The following is a 12,426-nucleotide window of genomic DNA, read 5'->3' as shown; positions in this document are numbered from 1 at the left end:
TTTCCTGCTCCTGTGATGCTGCCCGGCCTGCTGTGTTCCTCCAGCTCTACACTGTGTTATCTCTGACTCCAGCATCAGCAGTTCTTGCTGTCTCTGGATCATGAATCATGAGTGGTATAGATAGTGCTAGTAGTAGGTTTCCTGTCCCTAGGGTGGGGGAATTTCAAGACTAGAGGGCATATTTTCAAAGTGAGAGCAGAGAGATTTAAATAAGACATGGGGGTAATTTTACATGTGGAATGAACTTCCTGGGGAATTGGTGGATGTAGGCACAGTTGCAATGTTTAAAAGACATTTAGGTAAGTACAATAAGAATAGGAAAGGTTTTGAGGGATATGGACCAGGAGCAGGCAGGTGGGACCAGTTTAGTTTGGGGTTATGGTCGGCGTGGACGAGTTAGACTGAAGGGTCTGTTTCCATGTTCTATGTTCTTTTGGAGGTTGAGTGCAAGCATGTTTGTGTGAGATGCCTTTGTCAGGAGTTTTGACTTTAAGTTGGTGAACATCTCTGCTGAAAAATCAGACTCTTAATGCAGATTTATTTAGCACACAACATATTCAAGAATGGAGTAACTGATATCTCCTCACTGGCAGATGCTCAGCTGTCTGGAGTACATGTACCATGATCTGGGACTGGTGCAAGAGTTTAATATGAACCCCATCACACTGAAACGCTGGCTGGTAAGTTTGCTGCTCTTGAGGCAAATATCACAGCTCAAAATGGAGTGTATGCCAAAGACTTTTCAAAAAGCAGAAGTCTCCCCATCCCCAATAGCTAAGAGTTGCATAGACAATGCAGACATTGCCCTGCATCGATGAAAAGATGTAAACAGAGATTATAGTTAGATGAACCTCCGTGAGTTAACCATCCAACAGCTTAAACAGGTAATTTTATTTTTCCCCACATGCTGCCTGGCTTGCTGTGTTCTTCCAGCCTCCTGTCTGTCTTAATATAGTTACAGTACCCACCTGCGCTGACAGGATCAAAAGGTTGGAACAAAGATCCATGCCAGTCTACATGGCTCAAACTCCATCCATTATTCCTGGAATAAGCTGATAGGAGGTTCGCAGATATTCATAATGTGCCCAGCAGGAAACTGGGCAATGCATTGGCCTTTTAGTTCTGTAATCAACCCATGACTAATGCAAGGTGTTCTGTTAGTTATAAGGGGAACTTCATGAAATGAGAAGAAATCGTAATGATGTGTTTGAGTTGCTGGAACGAATTGACATCTGTATCGATTCAACTGAGAAGGAGATTTATAACACACTTTGAGGAGATTACTGTGTAACTGAATGCTAAGCAATGCCAAGGGATGGAACAGTTTGCTTAATGTAGTTTAGAAACATTGGACCAAATCTGCCCATCAACGTGAGTGTCCTTCTTTCTGATGATCCAAAAAATAAAATTATCTGTTTAGGCTGTTGGATGGTTAACTCACAGAGGTTAACAGTTAGATTGCAAAATCCCGAACCAGCATTGTTGGTTTTTGTCTTGCAGAATGCCTATTTGATTTTGAGCCTACATGTAAATTGGCTCTAATATGCATTGTCTAAAAAGGCCCCATACATGAGCACATCACTGATTAGCATTAACTCTGCTATAACTGTGTGAGAATGAAGAACAACGATCCTATGGGGCTGTTCTGGTGCAGTGGTAATGTCTCTATCTCTGGACCAGAAGGCCCAGATTCAACACCCACCTGTTCCAGAGGTGTATCATAATATCACTGAATAAGTTCATTTAAAAAAAGCTTCTACATAGATTATATTTTGTCATCCTCAATAGCCTATTTTAAATAGGACTTTTTTTTAAAATGATACAACTCATTAAGAGGCCATTAAGTCTATGATCTTCTTTGAAAGAAGTATCCAATTAATCTCACCTCTCTTCACCATAGCCCCTGCAAATTTCCTTTTTCTTTATTCTTTCATGCGATGAGAATGCTACAGGCACAGCCAGCATTTATTGTCTGTCCCTAACTGCCCTAGAAATGAGTGGATAGTTAAGGGACAACTATCTTTTGCTGTCGACATGAATTAACATGCAGGCTTGTTTATTTTTATTTATTGATGGGATGTGGGCATTTATCGAGTGGGATAAAACTGCAGAACAGGTAAGGACAACAGTTTCCTTCCCTAAAGGGCATTTAATTTGATTCATTATTATCACATGTACCAAGATACAGTGAAAAGTATTGTTTTGCATGCTAACCAGAAAAATCATACCTTACATTAATACATCAGGGTAATAGAACAGAATGCGGAATAGAGTGCTACAAAGAAGGTGTAGAGAAAAATTAACTCTAATATATGAGAGGTCCATTCATTAGTCTTACAACAGCAGGGAAGAAGTTGTTCTCAAATCTGTTGGTACATGTTTTCAAACTTCTGCCTGAAGGAAGAGTGTGGAAGAGAGTGTAACCAGGGTGGGAGGGGTATTTGATTATGTTGACTGCTTTCCCGAGGCAGTGGGAAGTGTAGACCGAGTCAATGGAAGGAAGGCTGATGTGCATTCACGACTCTCTGTAACTTCTGGCAGTGTTGGGCAGAGCAATTGCCATTTCAAGTTGTGATTCATCTGGATAGGAAGCTTTCTATGGTGCACATATAAAAATTTTTAAGAATCACTGTGGACATGCTGAATTTCCTTAACCTTCTGACGAAGTTGAGGCATCGGTGTGCTTTCTTGATTGTAGCGTTGATATGGATGGACCAGGACAGATCGTTGGTGATATTTACTCTGAGGAACTTGAAGGTCTCGACTAAATGGGTTTTTCCCAACAATTGACAGCAGTCATTATTAGACTCTTAATCTCAGAGTTTGTTTTAATGAATTCTAATTCCACCATCGACTTCCAAAGTATTCGAACCTAGGTCCTTGGACATTACCTGGTTCTGTGGATTAACAGTCTACTGATAATACCATTAGGCCATCGCCTCCCCATAGATCGCTTTATAACAGTCAATGGCAGTTTAATTGCATTAATTACAGAGCCTATTCATTGAATTTTTAAATTCCACCAGCGATATTACCATCACATCACTGACTTGCTGAACTCACTGCACAGAAGAATTTCGAGCAAGAGATCTACAGCACAGACAAAGGCCCTTTGGCCTATCCCGTCCACACCAGTCAAAAACAATCATCTCACTATTCTAATTGCATTTACAAGTGCTTGGCACATAGCCTTGTATACTTCTTAAATATTGTGAGTGGTTCTGCCTCTACCACCCTTACACGCAGTGAGTGTCAGATTCCTGCCACCCTCTGGATGAAAACCACTGATCACCTCTAAACCTTCTACAATTTACCTTAAATCTATGACCCCAGACGCTCATCCCTCCATCAAGGGGAAAACAGTTCTTCCTGTCTACACTATGTGCCCTTATTCATTTTATACATCTCAGTCACATCCCCTTTGCACTCCCCTCTGCTCCAAGCAAACAATCTCAGTCGAACTCTCCAGCCCAGGCAACATCCTGGTAAATTCCCACTGCACCTTCTCCAGTGCTGTCACATCCTTCCTATAATGTAGATTCTAGAACTGCACATTATATTCTAGCTGTGGTCTAACCAACCTTTTATGCAGTACCAGCATAATTCCTCTTCTTTTAAACTCTATGCCTCTTGACTCATAAAGGCATGTATACATATGCCTTCTTAACCACTTTATCTGCCTGTCCTGTCACCTAAAGTGACCAAAGTACTTGCACACCAAAGTACGTCTGATCCTCAGTGTTTCCCAGGGTCCTACTGTTCATCATGTATTCCCTTGCCTTGTTTGTCCTGCTCAAGTGCATCACCTCATATTTATCTGGTTTAATTCCATTTGTTACTGATCAGCCCTTCTTTATGAACTTGCAGTCTAAGACTATCCCCTCATTATTTACCACTTACCAATTTTTGTAACATCTGCGAACTTACCAATCAACCTCATACTCAATCTATATCATTATTCCTCAACCATTACTACCCACTCCCTGGTTCTTATGCCAATTATAATAAGCATGGATGTGGAAGAGTCTGACAAGTATCTTAACAATCCCACTTTTAAAGAACCATCCTCTTTAGATAAAAGATCTGAATTGACCATACTCTCAGATTTTGCTACAAATGAGTACCAAACCTTAGGGAGACAGAACTGATTGATTTGATTGCAGTATTTCTCCTTCAGGTGTTAGATGTACTTATCAAGAATGGTCTTGCCTCTGAGTAGGCTTAGCAGTTCTTGTTAGCATTGCTGCCTCAGAGCGCCAGGTGTCCAGGTTCGATTCTAGCCTTCGGTGATTGTCTGTGTGGAGTTTGCGCATTCTCCCCGTGTCTGTGTGGGTTTCCACCAGGTGCTCCGGTTTAATCCCACAGTTCAAAGATGTGCAGGTTAGGGTGGATTGTCCATAGTATCCAAGGATGTGCAGATTAGGTGTGTTAGCCATGGGAAATGCAGGGTTACAGGGACAGGGTACGTGGGTGGGTCTGGATGGGATGCTGTTCGGAGGGTCAGTGTGGATTTGATGGGCAGAATGGCCTGCTTCCATATTGTAGGGATTCTACGATTCAGTCACTTTGAGTTCTAGGCCTAATCTAGCACTTACAAACTGCCATCTAGGCAGATACCGAGGTACTGAATTACCCAGAAGGAAAATCCTTTCAAACTGATGAATAAGACAAACTGGCCCAATTCATCTTGTATACTTCAAAATGGGGCTCCAGTAATGACAAGTATGTTCATTCCCAAGTATGGCTGTCTTTTATTACCGTTTTATCCAGTGGGCTGTCAGAAGAGGTGTCTTTTGCTTTTGAGATGTTAAACTGTATTTTTGCATGTCTGGTGCATTCCTGAATTTCTTGTTGCTTTACATGGAGATCCCAGTTACTGTTAGCCAGTCAGTATGTCCTTCCTGTCAAACCTGATGAAGAATTTGGCTCAGAAGCACACTGGGCCTTACATTTACTGTTTAATCTGTCAAGGAAATTAACTTTTCCAGACTTAAAGCTCAAGCCACAGAGGGAAATCACCACCTCTGTATTGACTATTTGGTAATAATCCCAGAGTATATTAATCATTCATGCTGGTCATTTACTTATATAATTGAAGCAAATGACAGATGTTGACGATTAGAAGAACGTTTCACTGTGTGACAGACAAACATGAGAACCTATTACACACAGATGCTCCTGACAGATAAGCCAGGTGACTTGTCCTTGTGTTTCCAATTGAGCTTTCTCTTTCCAGTGTTTGGTTCTTTGTGTCTTCATCTCTTTGTCTCTGTATCTTCTTTTGGGTCACATTTCTTCCAGAACGTACTTTGTGTTATCAGTATGTAGCTGTGCATCACTTTCTCTTTATTTTTGAGGCTTGTTGGCCATGGTCTGCCTCTGTCTGACCATTCTTCATCCATTTTTCTCCTTGCCTGCCTCACCCATAGACTCCTTGTTGATAGTCCAGATTTAGACTTATAGGGTGATGACTTGGTAAGGCTGCCAGAGGATGAGTGCCTGTCAAGCCAAATCTCCTGTGTAGGATCAAGGGTTAGAGGAGAGGAATTTAACAACATACCCCTTGTTCTCATTTGTAATCATTGGACTTCTTTTATATTTTGTATGCAGCTCAGCATTCAGGAGAACTATCGGAACAATCCCTTCCACAACTTCCGGCACTGTTTCTGTGTGACACAGATGATGTATGGTATGATCCATCTGTGCAATTTACAGGTGAGTAGAGACTGGAATTCTAGGTCAAACACTATTGTCACTTCTTTCCTAGTTCAGGAATGAAGTCTAAGTTTGGTGAATACAGACCCTTTGTATAGATTTGCATTTGTTGTAACAGAGAGTTTTAAACCTAACTCCATGAGCTGCCACCCTCATTCCCATCAGCAGGTTCAAATGATGTAGTGGGCATGGTTGAGTAAAATGCAGGTTAAATTAATTAAGCATATTGGGACATTCTTTAGAAGAAACTTTTCTTATCCAAAAAAATGGTAAGAAAGCAGAACTATGTAGGTGCATAGATCATTGGAAGTGGAATAGCACATAGACAGTGTGGTGAAGAAGGTATTTGGCATACTTGCCTTTATTGGTCAGTGCATTGACTGTAGGAGTTGGGATGTCATGTCGCAGCTGTACAGGACATTGGTGAGGCCACTTTAGCAGTACTGCATACAATTCTCGTCGCCCTTCTATAGGAAGGATGTTGTTAAACCTGAGAGTGTGCAGAAAAGATTTACAAGGATGCTGCTGAGACTGGAGGGTTTATCCCTCTAAACCCTTCATATTCATATACCCATCCAGATGCCTTTTAAATGTTGTAATTGTACCTGCTTCCATCACTTCCTCTGGCAGCTCATTCCATACACGCACCACCCTCTGCGTGAAAAAATTGCCCCTCAGGTCCCTTTTAAATCTTTCTCCTCTCAACTTAAACCTATGCCCTCTAGTTTTGGACTCCCCGATCCTGGGAAAAAGACCTTGGCTATTCACCCTATCCAAGCCCTTCATGATTTTATAAACCTCAAAAGGGTCACCCCTCAGCCTCCAACATTCCCAGGAAAATAGCCCCAGCTTAATCAGCCTCTCTCTACAGCTCAAACCCTCCAACCCTGGTAACATCCTCGTAAATCTTTTCTTACCCCTTTCAGGTTTAACAACGTCGTTCCTACAGCAGGGAGACCAGAACTGAATGCAATGTTCTAAAGGTGGCTTAACCAACATCCTGTACAGTGGTAATATGACTTCCCATCTTATATACTTATAAAGTCATAGAGCTATACAGCATGGAAACAGACCCGTCAGTCCAACTCGTCCATGCCAACCAGATATCCTAAATTAATCTCGTCCCATTTACCAGCATTTGGCCCATATCCCTCTAAATCCTTCTTTTGTAAACAAGGTGGTACGTGAAGTCAGAGCTATTCCTTATGAGGTGGTTTTCCAGATGTAGCATAGGTGCTAAACATCAGCATATAGCTGTGTATAATTCGTTGGCCCCTTCAAACCACAAGTCTTGTTGCTGTATCATTCTGGTCAGGGATCCGAGTTATTTAGTGATCAAAACAAGCCAGCAGTGGGTGACATTTCTTTTAATTCATCTACTTTCATAATGTGTCAGAAATAAATCATGCAAACAGGCATTTTGTATGAGCCATGAGCAGCCTTTAGCCTGTCCCCCTTGGCTAGCTTTGTTGAAGTACGTGGATCATTTGCAATTTCACAGATGTCTGAGACTGGTCACAAGTATAGCTTTTCAGTGGCTGTGAATGCTGCATATACCCAATGGAGGTATGTGTAATGGTTCATGTATCCAATGTTACGTGTTCTGAATGGTTCACATGACCAACAGTATACATGTTCCTTTACATTAGTGATGCTAGTTTATGGTCAATGCCTTAAATGAGACAGAGAGACAAGAAACATTCAGTCCCTGAAACAGGGCTGTAACTGAGTCCAGCCTCCCAGGGAGCAAGGGGAGGCTACAGTGTAGTGCTAATGGCACTTGCCTTGTGACCCAGCTGGTCATGGGTGTTCAAATCCCACCACAGCAGGTGATGAAATTTGTGTGGAATTTTATGAAAAATTTAGCCTGGTGGTGACCCTATAACCACTGTCAAGTCTTGTAAAGCCCATCTGATTCATTAATGGCCTTTAGGGAAGTAAATCTGCCATCCTCACCTGATCTGGTCTGCATGTGACTGCAGACCCATAGCAATGTGGCTGACTCTAAACTGCCAAGGAAACCATTCATTCAACATCAATAAGGGATGGTCAACAAATGCTGACCCTGTTAGAGATGTTCAAATCCCATGACCTTCTAAATGTTCTATACCAGCTATCAATTACATCATCCTTGTTTTCATTGCATGTGAACAGGAGAGACTGAGTCTGACAGATTTGGTGATATTAATGACGGGAGCGATATGCCATGATCTCGATCACCCTGGATATAACAATGCGTGAGTATGATTGTGAGATGACAATTGTTAACTATCAATGTGCCACATGGATGGTAATATATTGTCTAGAATTTACTTGATAATATTAATAAACCCATACAACCTGAATAATATGTTATGCAGACTGTGTACTGAAAAAAATGTTACAAAGGGAATTGCCAAAGAAGCTAATAGAATGTTATGTTCTGTTGTGGGGGGGAATTGAATGTCAAACTGCAATGTAATGACTTTGAAGTAAGATAGAAGCCAGTGATTATGTTCTCAAACACTGAAAAGATTATCCAACCCACACAAAGACCAACATGTTCCTCTGGATCTACATGTTGCTGCTCTTGATTCCAAAGTTGAAGATTTTCTCCGAGACAAGGTCATTCTTCATCAAAGACACAAGGAGAATGAATGAGATATCAGATGAGTGAGCAAGTACAGGACTACCAAAACAAAACAGAGTGCAAGCTAGGAATCCAAATCCAAATAATTGGAAGAGGAAGAACACTCCAACAATAATTGTGTGGTAATTTTGAGTGACATCAACCAGCAATATGATAACCAAACTGTCAATAAATGCAACTGAAAACCACACAAACTTCTCCAGATGGATCTATCCTCAGCAGATCAGGATGAGTTGTCAAATGTCAGAATTCAGTTCTGAAAAAGAGTCATATCAGATGTGAAACATTAACTCTGTTTCTCTCTCCACTGATGCTGTTAGGCCTGCTGGATGTCTCTAGCATGCTGTGTTTGATCCTGGCTTACTTAGTTTTTAATTTTGATCACCCTGCAATCACAGCTAACGATGCCATAAGATCAAACCCATTTATCTCTTTTTTTGTGCCATTAAATCACCTGTTACAAATGTTGTATTCATATATTAACAATACTTTTCTTTAACTTTTACATTCTGCTATTTCCCCGCCTTGTGATCTTCATTGCTAATGTCCTCTTACACTTGTTAATCTCATTGTCCCCACAGATATAATCCGCCTGATTTTGCCCAACTTGCTACTCTGCAGTCTTGAATTTTCTCTTCAGATCTACATGGTAGCTACATCAACTGTGCTCTATATTACACAGAAGCATTGTATGGTTGGAACACTGTTTTGTACAGGAATCTAGATTGAAATTATTCCCTGATGTGAATCTATGTGGGGTTTTAAACCAAAAGTACTGATGCATTTTAAAAGTTAGCTCAGAAACTAAAGATTGTTTAGATCATATTAAGATGTTTCCTACAAACAAATAATGAAGCCATAACAAAGAGTGTCTTTTACAAATGTTTAGGTACCAGATCAATGCCCGCACTGAGCTTGCTGTTCGCTACAATGACATTTCTCCCCTGGAGAACCATCACTGTGCTGTCGCCTTCCAGATCCTCTCGCAGCCGGAATGCAACATCTTCGCTAATGTGGACCCAGAAGTCTTCAAACAGATCAGACAGGTCAGTATTCATTGCGTTTAGAGATGTGCTGGAAAATTACAACAGTCCCATCAGCAGCTGAGAGCAAGAGATATGTTCATTTCTTGCAAGCCCTTCTAACCAATTGTACATTTCCATTATTTTTCTTTACATTATCTTACCCAGTTTCATTCAATATCTTTCCTCACATCTGGAATTCACTTCCTGACCATTTCATTATTTAATTGCTGTCTGGTTACTTTAATTCATCATTGTCTGTTATATGAAGTTAGTGTACTGTTCCTGATACCTGTTTTGTGTATGACACTGTGTTAATTGACACATATGCTCTAGTTCACTGGGATACTCCAGTCTTCAAACCCAAGTCTGGTTTGGGTTATCTTGTATTTATTTACAATTTTCAAACAGGCTTATTTACTATACCCTGATTGTTGGCCTTTTAAAATGGCAAGTCAACTTTAAAAAGAAATTGGATACATGATGTATTGGGTAAATATTGTTTTGTCTGAAATGCTGTGTGATACAGTATATTGACCTGATTAATACATGATGCTATTGTGTTCCAGATAACTGTGATGCTAATTAATGTAATGTTTAGTTCTAGGTCATACTTGTACTGCATGGTGAGTTATCCTGTTGTTGATAATGCTGCCTAGTACAAAATGCTATCCCATTCTGTCCACATTGTCTGGTACAATGTCGCATCCTAATCTTTATCAATGCATTGAAACACACCTTGCTGTCATGCTTCAGATCAATTTGAACCAAAAGACATGAGCCTTATATTAAGTTGGATAAATTTAGAATGGCTCCAAGTAGTTTACAGCCAATCACTTACTCTCAAAGTGTAATCATTATTATTTTATAAATGAGTGTGCCAGATAATTTGACAATACGCAACACCAAGATGAATTTTTTTTTAAATAAGGCATGAATGTCAGCCAAGTTTTGAAGAACTCTCTGTTCTACTCTGAAAAAGTAATATGTATATTAACGTAAACAGCCAGACTGTACCTCAATTTAACATTTCATGCATAAGCCAGCAGCACAACAGCATAGCATTCTTTCAGCATTTCACCCAGTTGGAATTATGACATTCTGACTCCGAGCCCAGAGTTCCAAGTAGGATGAGCAAAATCAACTTGATCTGAGGTAAGGTTTGATTTGCACACTCATAGAAAACCAAACCAAGCTAGACTTCAAGAGCTGCTGTTAGAATCAGACCATCTAGAAGTGAATTCAGAAAGAATATTTGTACACACAGGAGGAGTGGAAATGTGGAACTCATTCCTACAAAGCTGTGTCAATTGGAGTTGTCAACTTTGAGATAGATTTTGGTAGGAAGGTACTGAGGGATATGGTTGTGAGGCGTGCAGATTGAGTTGAGGCTCAGGTTAAATATGATCTAATTCAAGGCACAAGAGGCTAGAAGGGTGGAACGTTAAATTTATATTTCCAATATTCATGCTCATTCTTTCATCATGACATACCTACTGCAACTTTAAGATTTTATGATGGCTGTTGAACAAGACTGGTCTCTTGTTTTCTAACGCTCTCTGTTTATTTTCCCACCTTTCCTAAAGGGCATTATTACACTTATCTTGGCAACAGACATGGCTCGACATGGAGAGATATTGGACTCATTCAAACCAAAAGTTGCTACCTTTGACTTCTTGAATGAAGAACATAAGATCAGTGTAAGTAAAACAAACAAGCTTCAGATTAACAATGGCTATTTCAAAATTCAAATTAAGAGGTACTGGCTACAAATGTCCACAGATCCCTCTGCATAGTGCAAGTGTCAGTCAGCCAGACATGCTGTAGATTGGATGAAAAAATTGATGGGACTGGAAATATACTGATGACTAATTTCTGTTGGAGCCTGTTTGGAGTGGACCTTGCTCCCTTTCTGATGTTGGAATTTATGATATTGGGGCTGGAGGAGGGAATTTGCACTCCAGGATAACCATTGCTTGGTGTTTGAGCAGCAGAAGTAAGTTGCAATTGGATCCTGGTGATATGTTTGTGATATCTGGGCCTTTTTTTGACAGGAAAAGGTGACCCTACTGATTTTAAAAATTCTGCGCCTCTGATGCTGGCTAGGTCCAAGCAGAGATTAGAATGTTCAATACTGACAGATGGGAAAGACTGTTGAGGGTTAATAATTTCCAGTAGTGACAAAGCAGCAATGTATAAACTTACTATTTCTTCCTTTTTCAAGCTGAAAATGCTTCTCATCAAGTGCTGTGATATTTCCAATGAAGTGCGGCCAACAGAGGTGGCAGACCCTTGGGTTGACTGCTTGCTTGAAGAATACTTTACACAGGTGAAAGGCACATTGTAAAGTAATGGACGCAAACTGTAGATCGTGAGACCTCTTGTTCTCTACAATGAGTTGACAGTAGAGTGGGAGCATGCTTAGCTAACAATTGATTGGGTGAAAATCCTGCAATTCCTTCCATTACACTATCACAGGAGCACCAGGACACCACAAAGACTGCCATGATTCAAGGAAGAAACCCCACCGACACCATCTTAGGACAGCTCATCCCATTAACCCTTACCACTCTCATACCTATCTGTCCAATCATGGCATCCCACTTCCTTTGAACTCCCATAATATTTTTGCTTTTAATACATCATTTTGTTCTGAACACTTTACATGCTTTAAAAAAAAGTTTCATCTAAAAGTCTGTTTCTAAACTGTTGTGAAATCCATGACCTCTGGTCTTAGCGTATTGACTGAATCAATTCACCAGTTCTTTGACAACAAGCTCAAGTCTCTCTACGATGTGTTAAATCAGAAACCTATTTCTAACACTTCAGTCAAGCCAATGTTCCATAAATTGGTGTGAAATGACTACTTTGTAAGTTACATTCAGCAACCTCCATTGGGATGTATTTGTGCCCTCTGATTCTCTTATATTGGATGACTGCATCCAATCTACTTTCTTCATTTTATGCTGAATTATATTAAAGGAACAGCTTAGGAACAGACACAACTGGTCTATTGATGTTTATGCTTCACGTGAACCTCCTCAGTTCTAATTCATTTCA

General features: G+C 40.3%; 1 protein-coding gene across 1 annotated transcript in view; it reads left to right on the top strand.

The window, feature by feature from the left end:
• Positions 1-12,426, top strand: part of pde9ab (phosphodiesterase 9ab) — a 48,753-nt gene that overhangs the window by 22,009 nt on the left and 14,318 nt on the right. Inside the window, exons 8-13 of the mRNA XM_048615516.1 lie at positions 594-680; positions 5,611-5,715; positions 7,870-7,952; positions 9,234-9,390; positions 10,953-11,066; positions 11,591-11,695. Coding sequence (XP_048471473.1) covers positions 594-680; positions 5,611-5,715; positions 7,870-7,952; positions 9,234-9,390; positions 10,953-11,066; positions 11,591-11,695 — 651 coding nt within the window. The remainder of the gene's footprint in view (positions 1-593; positions 681-5,610; positions 5,716-7,869; positions 7,953-9,233; positions 9,391-10,952; positions 11,067-11,590; positions 11,696-12,426) is intronic.

The sequence above is a fragment of the Rhincodon typus genome, chromosome 32 (genome assembly GCF_021869965.1).
Source record: "Rhincodon typus isolate 14 chromosome 32, sRhiTyp1.1, whole genome shotgun sequence".
NCBI classification, from domain to species: domain Eukaryota; kingdom Metazoa; phylum Chordata; class Chondrichthyes; order Orectolobiformes; family Rhincodontidae; genus Rhincodon; species Rhincodon typus.
This window is presented reverse-complemented; position numbering and strand designations above follow the sequence as displayed.